This window comes from Acomys russatus, chromosome 27, assembly GCF_903995435.1.
Source record: "Acomys russatus chromosome 27, mAcoRus1.1, whole genome shotgun sequence".
Classification (NCBI taxonomy): domain Eukaryota; kingdom Metazoa; phylum Chordata; class Mammalia; order Rodentia; family Muridae; genus Acomys; species Acomys russatus.
The window spans coordinates 57,487,314-57,508,588 of record NC_067163.1 but is presented as its reverse complement, the minus strand read 5'-3'; the positions used below and the strand labels follow the sequence as shown (position 1 = coordinate 57,508,588).

Genomic DNA, 21,275 nt, shown 5'->3' with positions numbered 1-21,275 from the left:
CTGTCTGGGACTCACTTTGTAGACCAGGCTAGCCTTGAACTCACAGCGATGAGCCTGCCTCTGCCTCACAAGTGCTGGGGTTAAAGGCGTGTGCCACCACTGCCGGGCGGTATATATCTTATTTTTCATTACTTTGCTCTATTTATTTGTGTCTGTGGTGGGTAAGCCACATGCACGTGTGGAGGTCAGAAGACTGCTTGTGGAAATCGGTTCTCTCGGATCGAACTCAGGTCTTCGGGCTTGATGACAAGCGCCTGCACCTGTTCAGCGGCCCACAGCGTTTCTCTTCAGCTGTGCTCAGGCGTTGACGCAGCATGAGGCTGTGTACAGTGTGTCTGTCTGCCGGCTTCTTTTTACTTTTTCTTTACATTTTGGTTTTTAGACAGGCTCTCACATAGCCCAAGCTTGCCTACATGCCTGATCTTCGTCTTCGGGCCTCTGGAGTGTTGGGATGACAGGTGTGCACCGCCAACCCATGCCAACATATTTAAAATAAGTAATTGAGAGGCCCTTGGCAAGACCAAGCTGTGTCCTACCCCGTCAATCATCAGTTGGTCCCGCCCAGCTCGGCCTCCTGCCCTATCACAGCAGAAGCCTTGACAACCACAGTCTGATTAAGCCAGAACTCCAAGCTCCGCCCAATCTTGCTTCAGCCCAAGGGTCACACCCACACCCTTAAACCATACTCCAGCTTGTTTTCCTCTAAACTGCACGCCTAGGATCGCCTCAGCCTATCAGCTTCCTTGTCCCGAGGCCGCTGAACTACATTTCCCAGAAGGCGTCTCGGCAGAGCTCACACACTTCCGGTCAGGGAGATGGCGGCTGTCTAGACCCCGTGATTGACTGGCTGCGGTACCCAGGTTGCGGGTGGGACCTGCAGCGGTGTGGACGGGTGCGGGCTCCGTGTCGCCGTGGGCTGACTGCGACCCGCCTTGCCGCAGCTCCAGGTTCGTCCCACGTGAGGAGTTGGAGGCTGTGAGGTCCCGAGACGGGACGTGACCACCCGGGGCCTGGCCTCGCTCCCGTGCACGACCCAGCGACCCAAGCGCTGGAGCCTCGGGTGACCGAACTCGCCGCCTCGGGAGGAGCTGTGGGCAGCCGCAGGCCGACCTCTGCAGCGCCCGGTGACCGGGCAGCCGCGTGTGTCTGCTCGGTGCAAGCAGTGGAGCGCTAACGCTGGGCCACGCTTTAGTGGTACAGTGCTTGTGGCTCAGTGGGTACAGTGCGTATAGCTCAGTGGGTAGGGTGCTTGTGGCTCAGTGGGTAGAGTGCTTATAGCTCAGTGGGTAGAGTGTGTGTAGCTCATTGGATAGGGTGCTTACCTCACAGTAGGTAGAGTGCTTGCGGCTCAGTTGGTAGAGTGCTTGTGGCTCAGTAGGTAGGGTGCTTGTGGCTCAGTGGGTAGGGTGCTTGTGGCTCAGTAGGTAGGGTGCTTGTGGCTCAGGGAGTAGAGAGCTTGCCTAGGGCTCCCTGGGCCTCCATCCCCAGCACCACATAGACCAGTGCGGTGCTGCACTGCCAGCAGGAGGTGGATGCGGAGGTACTAGGTCATCCTAAGCCACATAACAGGTTAGAGTCTAGCCTGGACCACACTGAACTGTCACAAACAGAAAGTGAGAAAGCTGCTCCCTCCTTCCCCTGAGGGTGGGCCCTACACTCTGTCTTAAGGGAGCTGCTCTGTAGCCTTCAGACTCCTGTGCTCAGCTTCTCCTAGTAACCCAACCTTTAAACACTCTTCAGGCAGGATCCTGGCTTCTGCTGTCCCGTCTCCATCCCACCACCCCGGAGCCATGGAGGTGGCTGAGGCCAACAGCCCCACCGAGGAGGAGGAGGAGGAAGAAGAGGAGGAGGAGGAAGGAGAGGAGCCTACCTCTGAGCCCAGGCCTCACACTCGCTCCAACCCCGAGGGAGCTGAGGACCGGGCCCTGGGGGCTCAGGCCAACGTGGGCAGCCGCAGCGAGGGTGAGGGCGAGGCAGCCAGTGTGGATGATGGGGCCGCCAGTGTCTCGGGAGCCGGGCCCAAGCCCTGGCAGGTACCAGCACCAGCGCCTGAGGTCCAGATTCGAACACCAAGAGTCAACTGTCCAGAGAAGGTGGTATGTAGGGGGCTTGGGTGGGGATGGAGGGGCTGGGGTGCTCAGACAGGCACTCCTGCCTGGTGAGATTCTCTAAGATGTGGCCTACAGGTTACACGGGCACCACACGCTGGGCGGCTTAAACATCAATCACTGAATTTAGATTGTTTTTTATTTTTATTTATTTATTTATCTTGGTTTTGTTTTTTTCGAGACAGGGTTTCTCTGTGTAGCCTTGGCTGTCCTAGACTCACTTTGTAGACCAGGCTGGCCTCGAACTGACAGCGATCCTCCTGCCTCTGCCTCCCAAGTGCTGGGATTAAAGATGTGCACCACCACGCCTGGGCTTTTTTTATTTTTTTATTTTTTTAATGTTGTGGCACCTGGACCTCCACATAAGTCACTCACCATTTCCTGGGGGACTCTAGGCAGGGCCCCAGCCCCAAGGTACAACCCCAGCCTTTCTTGGGCGCTGCAGGCTGGTCCCACCCTGGCTGTTCTAGCTCTGTCTGGTTTGATCCTGTATTCACTGTCTTTTGTTTATGTTTCAGATCATCTGTTTGGACCTTTCAGAGGAGATGTCTATGCCAAAGCTGGAGTCCTTCAATGGGTACCGTAGCATTGGGCTTGAACACAGGCAGCTCAGAATGCACAGAGTCCTCCCTCCACCCAATTGGATGCAGGTGTCCGGGACACTGACAGTTCAGGATTGTGGCCTTCTAGGCTCCTATCCATATGTGTGACAGGCTTAGGAGCCAGCTGACCCCAGAGGGGCCTCAGGCTGGTGGGACAGGCCACCTTCCGGCTGGTGGAAGCTGCTGAGCTCTGTGTGCCCCTGGCATCTGGGGTACCAAGTCTCACACTCGGACCGGCCTCAGAGCCAGTGGCACACACCTGCCGTCCCAGCACCTGGAGGTAGAGATGCAGTCAGGAGTTCAGGGTCCATCTGGGCAGTGTGTGGTACTTTGGATGCCAGTTTGAGGCTAGCCTACACTACACGGTGAGTTTGAGGCTAACCTGGTGTCTTAGAGTTCTCTAGAGGAGCAGAACCGACAGAATGAGCGTAGGCATGGACGGGGTTCATCAGAGTGGCCCCCATGGGTGCTCCCACAGGCCTTGGGGCGGGATGATGTCTCAGCTGGTCTGCAAGGTGCTCCGCAGTCCTGAAGTAGCTGCTCTCCGGCCAGTGCGGGGATGGACTTGCTAGCGAGAGGGACAGCGAGCCAGCGAGGGGTAGCCCAGATTTCAGGCGGATTCTCCCACCTCAGAAGATCAGATCTTCACCCTTGACATGACTCAACCACGAGAACAGTCCCTGGCGGGCGTGCCCGCCCAGCCACTTGGGTCTTAGTTAATTCCACATGTAGTCGGGTTGGTAACCAGGACTAGCTGCGACATCGGAGTCTCTGCGCCCAGTGGATGTCACCCTGTGTCACCCGTGCCGCTGTCCCTCCCTCACTCCCACCCCCAGCTCCAGGACGAACGCCCTGAATGTATCTCAGAAGATGGTGGAGATGTTTGTGCGCACCAAGCACAAGATTGACAAGAGCCATGAGTTCGCCCTGGTCGTAGTGAACAATGACTGTGCCTGGGTGAGGCTGGGGGACAGGGACCCTGGGGACCTCAGGGCCTGGGTGAGGCTGGGGGACAGGGACCCTGGGGACCTCAGGGCCTGGGTGAGACTGGGGGACAGGGACCCTGGGGACCTCAGGGCCAGGGTGAGGCTGGGGGACAGGGACCCTGGGGACCTCAGGGCCAGGGTGAGACTGGGAAACAGGGACCCTGGGGGACCTCAGGGCCAGGGTGAGGCTGGGGGACAGGGACCCTGGGGGACCTCAGGGCCAGGGTGAGGCTGGGGGACAGGGACCCTGGGGGACTTCAGGGCCAGGGTGAGGCTGGGGGACAGGGACCCTGGGGGACCTCAGGGCCAGGGTGAGGCTGGGGGACAGGGACCCTGGGGGACCTCAGGGCCAGGGTGAGGCTGGGGGACAGGGACCCTGGGGACCTCAGGGCCAGGACCAAGCACTGAGGTCCCACCTTCCCCACAGCTGTCCGGCCTGACCTCTGACCCACGAGAGCTCTGCAGCTGCCTGTATGACCTGGAGACAGCTTCCTGTTCCACGTTCAGTATCCTTGTCGCTGTCCCAGCCCCGCCCCTCACACTGAGATGGGGTTTCATAAGGGTTGTGGGGTCCTTCCAGCACAGAGCCCAGGTTGGGCTTCCAAAATACAAAACAAAACAAAAGAACCACCAGGGCACAGAATCAGTACTTTTCTGTAGATGTTGGTTTTTGACACAGGGTTGTCTTGCTTGTAGCCCAGGTTGGACCATGATCTTCCTGCCTCAGCATTCTGAGAGTAGCATGGCAGCGGTTCAGAACCACGACCCTTATTTATTGAGCCAGCACTCTGCAGCCTGTGTGTATAGTTTCATACGCAGCTGCCCTGTAGACCAGACTAGTTTCACACTCCCAGAGATCCACCTGCCTCTGCCTTCCAGGTCCTGGGATTAACCAGCCCCATCAAATATGTAATTAATATATTTTCAAGACTATTTCTCTTGTAGCCAAGGCTGGCCTTGCATTCCCAGTGTAGCTGAGGCTGGCCTTGTATTCCCAGTGTAGCCGAGGCTGGCCTTGCATTCCCAATATAGCCAAAGCTGGCCTTGGGCTGCTGCTTCTCCTGCCTCCACCTCCACAGCGCTGGCACGCCAGTGTGCCTCAGAACCTCCACAGCGCTGGCACGCCAGTGTGCCTCAGAGTACCACACAGCTGCACACATGCTAAACTGAGCTGCAAGCACTCCAGCATCTGAGCAACTGAACCCAGGCCCAGCACAGTTTGGGTTGTGTCCAGTGAGACCACAAATGGAATAGCCCATGTTTGACATTCTAGGAGGAGTCAAAAAGCCGAGGCAGGAGGATTGCAAGTTCTAGGCCAGTGCTAGCTACAGATCCAGACTCTTTCAAAACCACAAAATCAGAAAAGAATGAATAAAATAAAAAAGCAACAACAGAAAGCTGGCCGTTAATACACAAGACTACCAAACCCCAAAGCCACCGGGAACCAGGCTCCATCAGTTGCCTGGCATCCTGAGCCTGGGTGGGACAGGTGTCAGCGAGTGTGTGTCAGTGTGCAGCAGATCTCCAGGGAAAGCATCACCTAAGCAAGGGCCAGTATACAGTTGGTGCCCACTTAATGGTGATATTTGCCTAGAAAGCTACAACTGTGTCTTTCAGCCTGTGGCCCCTAACATGGAAGGTACACCCCCAGAATTAAAGAAACAGAGAAGATGTGGTAGACAGGGGACCCCAGAAGGCCTGCAGAGGGGAGAGGAAGCAGGCTTGGAGAGGTGCAGTGCTGGGTGGGGTGGGGCACATGCTGCCTGCTCCAGGGGGAGGTGCCCACCACCTCCCAGGATCCAGGTCAGGGAAGCCCCCGCCTCCAAGCTGGCACCTCATCCTTAGCATATCTCCAGATCTGGAAGGCCTCTTCAACCTCATGTGAGTGCTCATGTGGAGTGGGGCGTGGCCCTGGGTTCCCTCCCCAGCAAGGTGCAGACAGATGATAGCCCCTAAGGCTGTCCAGTGAAGCTTGAATTCGTTTTTCCTTTGAGAATACTTGTTTGTTTGTTTTTGTTTTTCGAGACTGGGTTCTCTGTGTAGCCCTGGCTGTCCTGAATTAGCTTTGTAGACCAGGCTGGCCTCGAACTCACAGAGATCTGCCTACCTCCGCCTCCCAAGTGCTGGGATTAGGCATGTCCCACTGTGCCTGGCCTTTGAGGAATACTTTTTAAAGGGGTCTTTACTTTTTTACATTTTATCTGTATTTTGTGTGTGGGTATATGTGCCACAGCGCATGCGTGGAGGTTGGGGAACAGCTAGTGAGGGTCGCTTTCTGCTTTCACCTGGTGGGAGGCGTGACCTGCATTGAACTTCCATCTTCCGGCTTGGCTGCTGGTGCCCAGCCGGGTCGCCCTGGCCCTGGCTCTGCGTTTACCATGCAGGCCCCAGGGTCTTGGGTGTGGCCTTCAGCTGAGAGATGGCATCGCTGATGTAGCCGAGAAGCCCCCTCCAGCCTGTGAGGAAGGGGCCAGTCTAGGGCGATGCCCCTGGGTACCGAGCCCTCCCCCTCTGTAGCCAGCAGAAGACCGAGCTGCCAGTCACCGAGAACGTGCAGACCATCCCACCCCCCTACGTCGTGCGCACCATCCTGGTCTACAGCCGCCCTCCCTGCCAGCCCCAGTTCTCCCTGACTGAGCCCATGAAGGTGAGCCTGCGGGGAAGGGAGGGCAGTGGTTAGACACCAGAGGCCGAGGTGAGAGCCTGCCGTGCCCCTCCCGCCCGCTGCAGAAGATGCTCCAGTGTCCCTACTTCTTCTTCGACATCGTTTACATCCACAACGGCGCCGAGGAGAAGGACGAGGAGCTGAGCTGGAAGGTGAGACTCTGTGGCAGGAGACGGGGTGGATGTTGTGGGGTGGGGGGCATCTCAGGCCTGACTGGGGCCTACCTCGCCCTGCTCTTTACCGGGCATTGAGCTGTTGGGAGGCATGGCTTGAGCAGCCCAGGGAAGGGGCGGGGCCCTGCCACACCGTCCCTAGCACCTCACCCGTTTCCTGACTACCCTGCCTCCATCCATCGCTCTGGACCCATCCCAGGTTGTTTCTTTACCTCTGAACTTGCTGTGTGACCTTGAGTGGGAGCTAACATCCATGAACTTGAGTTTACAAGTGTGGTGTGTGGGTCACATGACGGTGCTTCCAGACAAGCCTGAGGACCCAAGTTCAATCCCGGGAGCAGCGTGATGGGAAGAGGCAACTGACTCCCAAGATTGTACTCTGACCTCCATGCACCTACTCAGCGTGTGCGCACACATGTACACATACACGTGCACACACACTCCATAGGCACACCTGAAACTGCAGCCCCTCGCCCCTGAGTGCAGTACCTGACTGGCTGAGGCCTCAGGCATGGCGACCTGAGGGTGTTTCTTCCAAATGACTCTGGTCTGATGGTTCCGGGCTGGTCAGCTGTCTGATCTCACAGTCTTCTCTGCAGCTGTTTACTAGTCTCAGAAGGACTTTACTGACTGGGGGATGAGGGGTGGGGGGTGGGGGTGCAGACTAAGGCATCTGCTAAGTTTCAGGATCTTCCTGGTGCCATTTGGGCTGTTTACCTAACTGCTTAAGGAACTTCCCTGCAGGATGGAATGTTTCACTCTAGAAGGAAACTGATACACAGCTGGAGGCTAGCCTGGACTACAAGAGTGAAAACACTAACCCTGGAGAAGCCCTTCTGTGGGGAGTCGACCTTGCCCCTCCCATCTGGCTTGAAGCAGGGTCTTGTTGCTCCGCAGCTGTCATGACTGGCCCAGAGCCACCGGGTGACCTGGGGTTAAATGTGCCCTGCTGCATTTAGCTTTCTGTGGTAGAGTTTTGAGCTCTGGTCCATACGGCAGGCCACCTCCTGGCCCACACTGGGCTTATATAGAGTGCCAGGCCCCAGGTGCTAGGTGGGTGTCAGGAAATGTTGTTTGTTAACGGCAATAGTTTAAGGCCTGGCCAACTCGTCTTCACCCCTCAGAGCCCACTCCAGATGCCCCTTCCTCTGGAAGGCCTCCAGGGACAGGGAGGCCTGTAAGGTCTAAAGCAAACCCTGAACAGCCCCTTGCTGGCCCCTGCAGGACATGTTCGCCTTCATGGGCAGCCTGGACACCAAGGGCACCAGCTACAAGTATGAGGTGGCACTGGCAGGCCCCGCCCTTGAGCTGCACAACTGCATGGCCAAGCTGCTGGCCCACCCACTGCAGAGACCCTGCCAGACCCATGCGAGCTACAGCCTGCTGGAGGAGGATGAGGAGGCCGGTGAGGGAGAGGCCACCGTGTGACCTGTGACCTGTGACTATGAGGAGAAGCGTCTACACCCTCGTCCTGGCCATACCTACTCAGTCCCCTGTAAATTTATTTTTCCTGGGACCATTTTGTCATCAGAATATAAGTCTGAGGCCTCTGAGCCTGCCCTCATTTCGGGTTCACTGAGACCTGTTGTTATTCTATGAGGGACAGAAAACAGGTGCTGAGCAAGTCAGCAGTGTGTGGCTTCAGGCTCAGCCGTGTCTGGTGATCCGGGCTGTGCTGCTCCCTTCAGAACCCACCCCCAGCTGTCCTCTCCTGTAGGAAGTCCCTCAGAGATGTTAGAGCTTTTGTAGGTGGGACTGGGCACCCAAGGGTGCTGGCTCCCAGTGGAAAGTGGGTTGGGATAACACCTGTCACCCCTCATTGAACCTGTGTAGCCACATGGCCTCTTGAGCAGTCACAGGTCCCAGGACCCTGATGGCCTAAGCCAGGGTGGGGACATACAGCGGGTGCCCAGGATCCCTCCCATCCTCCCAGGCCAGGGCAGAGACGCTCACCCACTCTACCTTCTCAAAGTGGCAGCGAGTGTGGGTTGGGCTTGCTTTAATATGGGAGGCTGAGGCAGGAGGAGGGCCCATTCTAGGTCAGCCCTCCCCCCCCAAAGTGTGCGGGTGTGTATTCTCAATCATGAATGGTAGTGGTAGTTTTAAAATGTGAGTGTTGCCCGGGGCGTGGTAGCGCACGTCTGTAATCCCAGCACTCGGGAGGCAGAAGCAGGCGGAACACTGAGTTCGAGGCCAGCCTGGTCTACAAAGTGAGTCCAGGACAGCCAGGGCTACACAGAGAAACCCTGTCTCAAAAGAAAAAAAAAAAATTGTGTGCTGCAGTTTCTCTCCTAACGTGGCTAGCTCCCAAGTAACTGGGACTGGAGTTTGTTGTTCATTTAGCACGGGTCATGGCACAGCACTGAGCAGTTATTACTCCGTTCTAATCCTCTGGCTCTGTGCTCTGGCTTCCTCTTTGCCAGAATCCCGGAGATACTTGCACTTTATGGCTTCTCTGCCCCACTGCTCTTTTCTCATGATGGTTCCCTGGACCCCCCCCCATCCCCCACCCCACCCCCTTGGCTGAATCCCACTTCCTCCTTCTCCTCCCCTGGCTGGCAGGAAGTCCAGCCCTATTTTCTGCTCAGTGATTGGCTGTTAGGCTGCTTTTATCAGGGGACAACTAGGGACAGGAGCTTCTCAGAACAGACTGCGAACAGATATGGGGGACAGAACTCAGCACAAATACATTATGCCTACATAGGAACCTGGCGACCAGCCATTTGCACAACACCTGGGTTCCATTCTCACGTGGGGACTCACAGCTCCAGTTTTCAGGGATCCGCTGCCCACTTCTGGTCTCCATGAGCACCGGGCATGGTCTGAACACAGACAAGAAAGCAAAACACCAATACGATGAATTAATTTTTAAAAGTAGGTCAGGGGCTGGAGAGATGGCTCAGAGGTTAAATTAAGAGCACTGACTGTTCTTCCAGAGGTCCTGAGTTCAGTTCGCATCAACACATGATGGCTCACAACCATTTATAATGTGATCTGATGCCCTCTTCTGGCCTGCAGGTGTACACGCAAATAACGCATTCATACATTAAATAAATAAACCTTAAAAAAAAAAAAAAGTAGGCCAGCTTGACTAAATACTTTCTGGCCCCTGCATTTACTGGGCACTTAGTGTTGATCCCTGTCCTCCCATTTGCAAATAAGGAAAACGAAGGTCTTTAGAAAATTTTGGTTGGTTGTTTTGGAGACAGGGTTTCTCTATGTAGGCCTGGCTTACCTGGAACTCACTCTGTAGACCAGGCTGGGCTTGAACACATAGAGATCTGCCTCTGCCTCCTGAGTGCTGGGATAAAAGGTGCGCCACCACTACTGGGCAGACTTTAGAAATATTGTGTGCTAGTGGATGTCAATTTGCTTGCTCTTTCCAACCTGTGGGTCCTGGGGATTGAACTCGGGTCGTCCGGCTTGGCAGCAACGACATTTACCTGCAGTATCACCTCGCTGGCTCTCTCAAAGGCCTTCCCCACAAAGCGACAGTCCCAGGCCTCTCCGCTGGATTGGAGATGTCCAATGCTGTTTCTCGGGAGCTGGATCCCAGCACTCGGCTGGGTAAGGCAGGAGGATGACGGTGAGTTTTTGAACAGCTTGGGCTACCAAGGAGTTGTTTAAAGACATGTATGTATGTATGTATTTATTTATTTATTTATTTATTTATGGCTTCGCTCTTTATCCCGAGCTTCTCTGGAATTCGCAGGCATCCTCCTGACTCAGCTTTCCAAGTGCCTGAGCGGGTCTCTCTATCAGCTGCGCGGGTCCAGCCTGTCTACCCAGGGTGGGGCGGGGCCAGAGGCCGAGGGGCGGGGCCGCGCGTGCGCAGACGGTCGCCGCGCGAATTTGAACCGCGGAGGGCGGTGACTCCGCCGGGACATGTCGGATGCTGCCAGCCTGGCACTGCAGCTGCTGGCCGCACTGCGCGAGGAGGAGCCGCGGTGAGGGGGCGCGGGCCGGGTCCCTACCCTGGCGGCGGGGAGGGCTGGACTCTACCGTGCCTGTCCTCCCGCAGGCTTGTGGAGGGGCTGCTGCGCCTCGGGGCGGACCCCAACCTGGTGCTGGAAGATGGCGCGGCGGCGGTGCACCTGGCTGCCAGAGCGCGCCATCCGCGCGCCCTGTGTTGCCTTCGGACGCTGCTGCGCCGGGGCGCGGACCCCAATGTTCGGTGAGGGGCGGCCCGGGTGCGGTGGGAGTGATTTGGGGGACCCGGCAGAGCTGGGCATCAGGTCTAGCAGATGGAGCTGTCTGCTCCCAAGGTCGGGACAAGGTGTCGCACGCCTGTCATTCCGGCACTCAGGAGGGTGAGGCTGGGGGATGACGGAGAGTTAGAGCCTCAACTTTCCCCGTCACCTACAAGAACTTGACCGTGGTAGTGGGCACCCATCATCTCATTACGGGGGCGGGCTTAGGCAGGAGGAGCAGGACTTAAAGGCTAGCCTGGGCTATGAGACTGCCTGGGAAAAGAATCCCCTCTCGCTCCCCCCTGTCCCAGGTCTGCAGAGGCACTGACGCCCATGCACGTGGCCTCCGCGTGGGGCTGTTGCAGGGCCCTGGAGCTGCTGCTGAGCAAGGGGGGCGACCCCTCGCTGCGAGACCAGGTTAAGACCCCTCATGGGAGCATGAGGGAGGGGCGGGAGGTCGGGCTGTGGGCGTCTCCTGCTGACGGTGTCTGTGCAGGACGGACTCCGGCCCCTGGACTGGGCACTGCAGCAGGGACACCACAAGTGTGCACGCGTCCTGCGGGAGCTGGACACGCGGGAGGAGACCCAGGAGTACACAGGTGAACAGAGCAGTTCGTATGTCATCTCTCATATCAATCATTCTCCGTCATCTGTCCATCATCAATCCCATAGCTATTGTGTCAGTCACCTATCTGTCAATCATCTGTCACCACTATGTCATCGTATCTATTTTATCTATTTGTCTTTTGACTTATCTAGCTACACATTTATAAAGCTGTTTATCTATATTTATCTTTATTTTCATGTAGACCAGGCTGGCCTTGAACCCGCCACATGCCCAGGACGTGTCTCCCCAGCGTCCCCTGGATTCTCTCAGCAGCCCTGTGTGGTGCAGGACTCAGAGCAGTGCGTGGGCAGACCTGAACCATCAGTGGCTGCAGTGGACAAGGCTGCAGAGCTCCGGAGCCCTGAGACCTCGGGGAGCCCAGACTGCAGCAGTGATGCTTCGTTTGTCACCGCGGTGGAGGACTTTCCGCAGCCCCAGGGCCCTGTGGGGACACTGGGGCCTGTGGCAGCCAGGGAGGAGGCACCAAGTTGCCAGCTGCAGGCCCTGAAGTTAACCACGGAGGGTGATGGGGACCTGGGGCCGTGGCACACCCATGGCCCGGTGGCCCCCATGTCCGACCTGCAGCTGCTCCAGGCCCTGCGAGCGCTGGGCCACAGCCCTGGCCCCGTCACACCTTTCACCCGAGGACACTACCTGCGGAGGCTGCAGGAAGCCCAGGCTAGCCCTGGTGAGTCCCAGGGTGGTATTTGGAGTCTGGCTACATTCCCGGAATCCTGTGGTCCAGGCTGTAAGACCCACCACCCTCACCAGCCTTCCTCCTTGGCTCTGACTCAGTTTCTCCTCCGTAGCTATCTCAGGACACAGCCCAGAACTGTTGGAGGCCCTGAGGACGGGCCATGTCCCCAACTGCCAGGAGGATGAGGCCGCCCTGGCTCAGTACTTTGATCATCCGGACCCCAGGAGGAGGTGGCGGGAAGGCGTGACAAAGTCCAGTTTTACGTATCTTCTTCTGGACCCCAGGTATGATGGTGTCAGAAAAGCCAAGCTTGGCATCAGAACATGGCTTGGGGCAGAGCAAAAGCCTGGCTCGCAAGGGCTGCCCTGGACGGGTGAGGGAGGTGCTGCCGGGTGCTGATGGTCTCTGCCTAAGGACGAGCGGACCGACTGGGGCACCCCAACCCCGGGCTGGGTTATAACAGGGAGATTCTGTATCAAATCCTCAAAGCAAGTAAACAGCAAAACCCCCAACAGACTGGGGATTTGTTTTTGATTTGCTCTGTGTCCCCAGGGAAGGGCTAGCCTTCCTTCTCTGTTTCTTGGCTTCCTTAGAAATGGGGTTGTCCGGCTGTGAGTATACTTTCATGGCTTGTAAAATAGGGTGCCCTGGATGTTGGTTAAAGTGGCTGTTGTTTCTAACCAAATCTCAATGGTTGGATTTTACCAATACTCGGGAGCCAGATGTTGGGGGTGAAAGCCTGCTAGCTCAGAGAGGCAGAGAGAGCGCCCAGCTGACCTTCCTCAGCTCATGACGTCCCAGAAGGAAGACTTTCCTACGCCGGCTCAAACAAACAAAACAAAAAGCAAAAAAAACCCTCAAACTGAATGTCCCTCACTTCCATTTCCTGTGCGTCTCTCTATCCGTCCTCCTGACAGCCTCTTACTCTGTGTTTTTTTTCCTGTTTACTCCCCATCAACTGGTTGCTTGCTCTGCCGCTTGCCCTGTGGTTGATTTTATTTAAGTCAAGCAGAAGGCTCTTGGATTCAACCTGTGTGCTAGGGCTGAGCCACACCACAACTAGGAACAGGTGTGTGTGCTTTTTTTTCTTCAGTAAACAACATAGTCTTGGGGTTCACAGTATGATTAAATATCCTGCAACAAATGGCCCCATGGCTGTGGGGACAGTGGCCACTTTCCCTTCTGAGCCATCTCCCGCCTCCCCTTTTAAAACACATTTTATTTTCTGTGCATGTGTCTGCATGTGCATGGCAATACACGTGCAGTATGGTGCTCATGTGGCCATCAGAGGACAACCTGTGGGGGTTGGATGGAACTCAGGTCAATGGAGGTTGGCAACAGATGCCCTACCCTCTGTACCCCAGGCTGACGCAAGGCCTGCCCGCCAGAGCCTCCTCTCTCACGCTGGCCGAGAGTCTGCAGTGTTTCGTGCGAGCCATCTTCTACGTGGGCAAGGGGACCCGTGCTCGGCCGGATGCCCACCTCTGGGAAGCGCTCAGCTACCGTGATCAGCCAGGGAAACAGGTGAGGCACAAGGAGACGGGTTGGGCGGGTCAGCTAGCCTTCAGTCGGGGCGGAAGGTGGCTTAGGACCCAAGCCCGGATTTCCCTTCCCAGGCCTGCCCCAAGGTCCGTCAGATCTTAGACATCTGGGACGGCGGCCGCGGCGTCATCTCCCTGCACTGCTTCCAGCACGTAGTGGCCGTGGAGGCGTACACGCGGGAGGCTTGTCTGTTGGATGCCTTAGGTAGGGATCTGGCTTGTACAGCTGAGGTTGAGTAAAAGGCCTCTGGGCTCCGAATGCCCGCACTGCTTCCTTTTGTTCATTGTTCATGTATGTATTCATTTGCACGGGAGCAGTTACTGAGCGCCAAGTGTGTGCCTGGCACGTGCGCACGTGCACATGCACAGTCCGTGCCCTTTGTTGTGGTGGGTAGGGTGCGGTGGAGGCTCTCCTGTGACGTCACCTCTGTTCTGTCCAGGGATCCAGACACTGACCAACCAGAAACAGGGCCACTATTATGGAGTGGTCGCCCACTGGCCAACCCCACGGCGTCGTCGATTGGGGGTACACCTTCTACAGCGCGCTCTGCTAGTCTTCCTGGCTGAGGGCGAGCGGGAGCTGAGGCCGCAGGACATCCAGGCCCGAGGCTGAGGACTGAGGACATGACCATGAGCCGTCAGGGTGTCTCAGTGGCCCAGGGTCCCTGGGGACTGTGTCCCCAGCTCAAGCCTCAGAGGATGTAATGTGCTCGCACACGAGTGTGTGTGTGTGTGTGTGTGTGTGTGTGTGTGTGTGTGCGCGCGCCTCTGCGTAGGATACATGACGCTTCTGGATGAGTAGTGAGCTCCCCGTGGTGGGAGGAAAACAAGCCAAAGAGCAGAAGGTTCTCTAGAACACTCTATTTTGTCTGTGTCTCATTTTCTGACGCAAGGAGGAACTTAGAGATCCGGCTAGGCGTTGGTAGCGCTGGTCCTACTTTTGCTTGGCTGAGGCAGGGAGGTTTCCCAGTTGAAGCCAGCTTGGTCATCTCAGGGAGAGTGGGGATTGTGTTTGGTTAGAGGCTGCCGTATGTGTGGTGGCGACAATCCTCCCCCTGCGGCTGTCTACAGACCGGGACCCTGGAGCGTTGTAGGAGCCCGAGGTCTTGGGAGACCATCTCAGATGACGCGGGAAGCAGGGCTGAAGCGCTCAGGTGGCCGCAGTGGTGGGGTGGGGGAGTGTGCGCATGCGTGCTTCTCTCGTGTCCCCGGGGCTGGCCGGTTCCTTACCCTTCTCCATGCACCTCGTGGCTGCCCTTCCTCTTCCCTGAGCCTCAAGCAGCGCAAAGCAGGATCTGCGCGCGCGGCACATCGGGAAGTCCCTCCACTGTCCACCCTTCAGCCCCATGCGGGAGGATGCCTTGTCACCTTGCCAGATGGAGCCTCACCAGGTGTTCCTTCATTCAGTCAACACCCATTAAGCCCCCCCCCCCCCCCCCCCCCCCCCGTTTTCCCGGGGCAGGACCTCTCGACCTTGGCTCTGCTGACACTTGGGGCCGTGGTCTGTGTTGTAGGGTGCTGGGCAGCCTCCTTCAGGTCCCTCTCCTCCGCGGATGCCAGGGAAGCCCTGCCCTCCTCTCCGGGAAGGCTGCCAACCTGTCTGGAGGCATATCCACCTGGAAGCCCCACTGAGGAGGAACAGCCCCGCTGGCGAAGCCGGCTCACCTGTAAGCCACGCCCACTTAAAGCTGAGCCACTGCAAGGCTTGTTGCCTAGAAACCACACTCCGAAGCTGTGAGCTGGAGACCCTGTTCCCTTGGATTTCTCATGGCACATCGAGGGCCACGCCCCCAGTCTCTTCTTTCCAGGCTGCTGTTTGAAGAGGGGTGCCTTCAAACCAGCAATCCTCTTGCTTCAAGTGCTACCTGAGGGCTAATTGTGGGCCAGACACTTAGTTCTCAGTTCAATTTTTTTTTTTTTAGTTTTTTGTTTTTCCAGACAGGGTTACTCGATGTAGTTATGATTGTCCCAGATTAAAGGTGTGTGCTACCTCTCTTGGCTCCAGCTCAGATCCTTTTATTTTGAGATTTATTCATGTACTTTATGTATATGGACGTTTTGTCCACGTGTACATCTGCACATCAGAAGAGGGCATCAGAGCCCATGGGACTATAGTTGCCGTTAGGAGCTGCCGTGTTAGTGCTGGTACTCTGGTACCCTGGTCCTCTGGAAGAGCAGCCACTACTCTTCACTGCTGAGCCATCTCTTCAGTTCCCCCAGCTCTAATTTTATTTTATATTTATTTATTTATTTTTAATTTTAATTTGTGTACGTTGGTGTGGGGGTGTCAGATCTTGGAGTTACAGACAGTTGTGAGCCGCCATGTGGGTGCTGGGAATCGAACCCGGGTCCTTTGGAAGAGCAGGCAGTGTTCTTAATCACTGAGCCATCTCTCCAGCCCCTACCCCAGCTCTAATTCTTAATGTCACTGAGGAGCCGGCAAAAGAAGAGTCAGTCATTAGCAAGGGCTCAGAGCTACAAGGGACCCAGGATGTGTGTGAGTGCTGGCCTAGCGTGCACGAGGCTTTGGGAGTGCAGGGAGGGCAGGGGACAGGAAAGTTAGGGACGTTGTGTTGCCTCTGCCTGCCAGGCCGGCCTGAGCTGCCCAAGAGAACTTGGTCTCAATACACCAAATGTTGGACCTGTGCTTTGCTGCCCTTAGACAGGGGATGGCCCTCTCTGGTCATCAGCCTTTTTAGGAAATGTTTTGGGTAGCTGTTGGTGGTGGAGCAGGTCTGTGGTCCTGTCAGGAGGGTCAGGAGTTCAAGGCTGGGATCAGTCATATAGTGTGTTTAGAGTCACCTTCAGTTATAACTCACAGAGCAAAGAAATAAAACTGAAAGCCAGGAAGCTGTTGGGGTATGGCCAACATATGCTGTGAATGCATATGCAGCCTGTCACATGAGCTAGGATTTCCCTCTCTGCATTTAGGGACAGGCCTTCTGCATGTGGATCCTTCCATGGGCTCAGGTCTGCTCTGTCCAGAGGTTCAGGACTGGAAATGTGACCTGCAGTGCCAGGCGTGGTGGTGCACTCCTGTAATCCCAGCACTTGGGAGGCAGAGGCAGGTGCATCTCTGTGAGTTTAAGGCTAGCCTGGTCTACAAAATCAGTCCAGGACAGCCAAGGCTACACAGAGAAACCTTGTCTGGGGGTAGGGAGGGGATAAGTGGGGTGGGGGGGGGAGGAAGTGACCTGCAGTACTGTGTCCCTCAGCCCCAGATCTCACTTCAGAGGGTGTGTGTCGTGCATGTGTGCACACACATGTATCCATGATTCTGTGTCTCCCTCTCCAGCTGTGTGTGAACTCTCTGACTGACCCTACTGGACACGTAGCGAGCTCCCGTGGTGGTGGTGGGGACAAGGAACATTAGAATTTCCCACTGGGTCTTGGCATCCTCGGGGAGTAGGCAGAGAGGCGGGGGTCAAAGCAGGAACTCCTGCTACAGTCAAAATCTGGAAAGATGGGCCTTTGGGCTGCCCGCTTGCTCCTCCTGGGCTACTTTTCTTCATATTTACACAATTCAGGGCTCTGCCTAGGGAATGTGCTCCCCACAGTGGGTGGGACAACCAACAATCAGTAAAATGCCCCACAGACATGTCCTCTTTCACACTGATGTAGACAATTCCTCCTTAAGAGTCTGTTCTGGGGGCTGGAAAGATGGCTCAGTGTTAAGAGCACTGGCTCTCAAGACCCACAGGGCAGCTCACAACTACCTGGGGCACCAGCTGCAAGGGACCTGGCACCCTCTTAGGACTGCCACAAGGTTGTGTACACATGTAATTAAAAATAAAAATTTCTGGGTGTGGTGGTGCACATCATTAATTTTAGCACTTGGGAGGTAAAGGCAGGAGAGTCTTCGAGTTCAAGGTCAGCCTGGGTTATACAGTACGACCGTGACTAAAAACAGACTCACCAGGCCACAGGCTTCTCAGGTGAGGTGAGGTGGTGCCAAGTTGACATTTTAAAGTCACGATTAGAGAAACCCAAGTGTGTAGGCTCAATTTTCTTAACCAGTATATTTTATTAACAACTTAGTGACCAAGCATATGTCACTTATAACCCAACTAACCACAACAATAGGAAATGAGGATTAATAGACATAATAACAAAACTGTAAGGATATCAGATCCGAGGAACGATTCTCCTGGCACAATCAGCAGGATTTTCTTCTGCTGGAACCTGGAGTAACCAGAACCCGGAACCTCAGCAGGAGTCAGAGCCTCGAAGCCTTCCCTCGAGCAGTTCTCTCTAGGAGAGTCTTTGAAGTGCAGCGATGAACAGCCAAAACTATCCCAAGTCTCCAAAAAGCCCCGCCTCCAGTTTTGGGCTCATTTATATATCTCCTCCCAGAGTCTGTTCAAGGGATCTTTTCAGCTGGCAACAATTAAGCTCCTGCACGAGATAGTCGGTTTTCTAGTGGATTAACCTCACCTGTTCTCTCACGAGACCGTTCCAATCCCGCACTTGGGATCCTAAAAACAAGTGTATCTCTCCTTCAGTCGTGGCCTGGTTAGGTGGCCTCTTCTGGCCCTACTGGCCCTTGGGAGGCCAAGGTATAAGGACTGAACCGGAGGCCAGCCTGGGCTACTCACTAAGAGTCTGCTTGGCACTTACAATTTTATTTTAGACTTATATGTATTGGTGTTTTGCCTACATGTGTGTCTGCACCACATGCGTGGGAGAGGACGCTAGATACCATGGGCCTGGAGTTACAGGTGGTTTTGAGCCTCCATGTGGATGCTGGGAGTCCAACCCAGGTCCTCTGCCCGAGCAGCTTTCCAGCCCAGTTTGCTTGGGGTTTTTCTTCTTTTCAAAGCCAACTTGGAATCTATTTGAGATTTTAGTAGGATGCCCATGTAGCATGGATGTGGCCTTCAGGTATCTTAAAAGGCATCTATCACCGTGGCGTGTGTGCCCAGCAACTCACAGTCCACACAGGAGCTTATCTGAACCCCATTGAGGTTCCTGAGGAGCCCCCCAGAAGCTGAGTTCTCAAAAAGTCAGCCTGTGTGTGTGTAGGCCACTTCCAGCAAAGGCCATTTTGCTCTCTTTTTTCCTAATGTCTGTAGGGACCCATTTTGCCTCAGGATCCTAACACCTAGTCCTCAGTAAAAATGGGATTTCCTTGCCACAGAGGGACAGAAGGACAGAGGGCAGGGATAAGGGACAAAGACAGGAGCAGAGGAGGAAGCAGAGGAAACGGATAAAGGAGAGGGAAGTGATATTTGTGCCTGAGGAAAAAGGGCTCTGGATAGAGAGGAGATGCATGGCATGCAGGAAAATGACGGTTTATGAAAGTAAAAGCGGAAACCCCATGTAGTAGAAGTTTGGTTTCTTTATGTTATGTAAACAGGTTTTTGTTCTAATCCCAAGTGTGGGATTTAGAGTTGCTCTTCATTTGTCCACAGCTGATAATTCCCTCATGCACCTTGGAGAGGGGTGTGGTCTTTGCCAGCTGCAGTTAGTTTAATTCTGAGGACTCGGAGAGGGTATAAATGTCAGAGCCCAGAGAGAGGAAGGGACTTGGAGGAGATGATGGAGGAAGAATGCTGCTTGCTCATCCTGTTGCATTTGCTGTTGCTGGGCTGCTAGATACCCTGGTGCCCGAGACTGGTATTTTCCCAAAGAAACTGACAATGCGAATGAGCCAGAATTAAGTCTAAAGAGGTCTATGTCCCCTGTGCCATCTAACCTTTTTCTCCTACCTGAGGTCAGGGGGTTGGAAGGGAGGTAGAGGCATAAGGAGCCCTGTTAAAATTATTTCTACATAACAGTGTTTGTTTCTTTTTTTAAATCTGGCTATCATACACATAGTTGTGACTCTCTTATATTTGTTTAAAAATAAGCTTCACAACACAATCCTGAGCGGTATAAGTCTGTTCTTAACCCTCTGTTATCCTGACTTCATCTTTGCCACAGTCCCCACATTACTTGCTTTTTAGTTCTTCCTTTGCTTTACCTGACTCTTCTTTGCCCATGGCTGAATCCCCTTCTTCCTCTTCCTCTTCCTCTTCTACTGCCCCTCTGTTGACTGGCAGGAAGTCCAGCCCTACTATCTATCCTGCTCACTGACTGGCTGTAGGTTCCTTTATTGACATATCAGGAGGATAATTGGGGAACAGAGTTTATACACAATAACCTTATGCTAACATCTTCCCCCTTTAGCCTAATAAAAAGGTTTTTACGATAACAAGCTATATATAATGTAACAATTATGAAAATTGTTAGATAAGACATATTTGGTGTCTTTGGATAAAGCATTTTACTATCTATCAATTTCTATCATCCTAGACAATTTAAGTTTAATTGTGAGACTATAACTATCTAGCCTTCAACCCGATCAGAGACTTAAGAAGGAATAAATATTACCTAAATATGCAAGAAGTGTGGTCAGGCAGCTTCCAAAAGTATAGGAGGAGTTATTTGGCTGCTTAGACAGTCCTCAAAATTCTTCTGTAACATTGAGGCATCATCTTCAGCCTTTGGGCCCAGTGTATTTGACAGACTTTTCTGTGAAGCAGGAATTAAAAAGGACTTGTGTACCTTGTCCTTGCAAAGCAGTCGATTCTCCTGCATCCAGTTAGTCCTCTTTGGACAGTATTCTGTCTGTAATTGACACAAGGCCATTTTCTTACCCAGCGGCTGGCTTGCCACATATGACACCTTTGATGCTCTTTGAAGAACAGGGGTGCTGCCAGGAGCAGACCTGTCTCATTGTCAAAAATAAAATAAAATAAAATAAAGCTCTAAGTTATTAGAATCTTTAAATGCCATATTCTGTAGATCTTTGAGGTTTTGAAGACCATCTATCGATCTTACCTGAATTGCTTGTTTCTAGCTTTTTTTCTTTTTGAGACAGGGTTTCTCTGTGTAGGCTTGACTGTCCTGGACTCACTTTGTAGACCAGGCTAGCCTTGAACTCACAGCGATCCACCTGCCTCTGCCTCCCAAGTGCTGGGATTAAAGGTGTGCACTGCCTAAGATATGAATTTTTTTCTTTTTCTTTTTTCTTTTAGACTTATTTATTATGTATACAGTCTTTTATCTGGAAGCACACCTACAGGCCAGAAGAGGGCATCAGATCTCATTATAGATGTTTGTGAGCCACTGTGTGGTTGCTGGGAATTGAACTCAGGACCTCTGGAAGAGCAGCCAGTATTCTTAACCTCTGAGCCATCTCTCCAGCTAAAGATGATTTTTATCTATGCGATTTAAGAACAGCATGATAAGTCCTGGGGGATTTGTAGCCAAAGATTTGCTGGCTGTGCAGAGCTGAAGTCCTGGCTGGATTCATTTTCATGTCTTGGTCAGTCTCAGAGCTGTTCCCATGTGGAGGGAGCAGCAAATTATGTTACCTGTCCTGTTGGGTCTTGGTTTTCCTTCCTTCTGTCTGTAGCCAAGATCTTCAGGGTGTCTCCCCTGTCAAATCTGATTTCTGTCAGTTTGGATGGAATACATAGCTCTTTGTTTCCTGTTGAGACAGGAGCACATTCTCCTCCCCAACGCAACTCGTTTCCTGTCCTCCGTTTTGGAACTAGGACCTTCATATGCTGATTTAACTCAGCAGTCCTTTCTAAAACCCAGTGCGTCTCAGCAGTGTACTTGTCTCATTTAAAAATGTTAATATTGGGGCTGGAGAGATGGCTCAGAGGTTAAGAGCATTGGCTGCTGAGTTCCCAGCACTCACGTGGTGGCTCACAACT

General features: G+C 54.1%; 2 protein-coding genes across 5 annotated transcripts; both read left to right on the top strand.

Moving 5' to 3' along the window:
* Nucleotides 1-781: 781 nt before the first annotated feature.
* Nucleotides 782-7,984, top strand: Babam1 (BRISC and BRCA1 A complex member 1). 3 transcript variants are annotated; one of them, XM_051169787.1, is made up of 9 exons: nucleotides 782-947; nucleotides 1,741-2,096; nucleotides 2,627-2,685; nucleotides 3,547-3,667; nucleotides 4,124-4,202; nucleotides 5,553-5,577; nucleotides 6,214-6,343; nucleotides 6,427-6,513; nucleotides 7,759-7,984. In XM_051169787.1, the coding sequence occupies exons 2-9, from the start codon at nucleotides 1,791-1,793 to the stop codon at nucleotides 7,960-7,962; spliced, it is 1,011 nt and encodes a 336-aa protein (XP_051025744.1). In that variant the 5' UTR covers nucleotides 782-947; nucleotides 1,741-1,790; the 3' UTR covers nucleotides 7,963-7,984. The 3 variants fall into 3 exon arrangements, with proteins under 3 accessions (XP_051025744.1, XP_051025742.1, XP_051025743.1); XM_051169785.1 differs by having other exon boundaries at nucleotides 3,547-3,709; XM_051169786.1 differs by having other exon boundaries at nucleotides 783-1,153; nucleotides 3,547-3,709.
* A 2,435-nt stretch (nucleotides 7,985-10,419) lies between these two features.
* Nucleotides 10,420-14,185, top strand: Ankle1 (ankyrin repeat and LEM domain containing 1). Of its 2 annotated transcripts, none has more exons than XM_051169768.1 (9): nucleotides 10,420-10,481; nucleotides 10,556-10,708; nucleotides 11,036-11,141; nucleotides 11,221-11,326; nucleotides 11,522-12,019; nucleotides 12,141-12,312; nucleotides 13,393-13,552; nucleotides 13,645-13,774; nucleotides 14,010-14,185. In XM_051169768.1, the coding sequence occupies exons 1-9, from the start codon at nucleotides 10,420-10,422 to the stop codon at nucleotides 14,180-14,182; spliced, it is 1,560 nt and encodes a 519-aa protein (XP_051025725.1). In that variant the 3' UTR covers nucleotides 14,183-14,185. The 2 variants fall into 2 exon arrangements, with proteins under 2 accessions (XP_051025725.1, XP_051025726.1); XM_051169769.1 differs by having other exon boundaries at nucleotides 11,221-11,343; nucleotides 11,605-12,019.
* The last annotated feature ends 7,090 nt before the right edge of the window (nucleotides 14,186-21,275 follow it).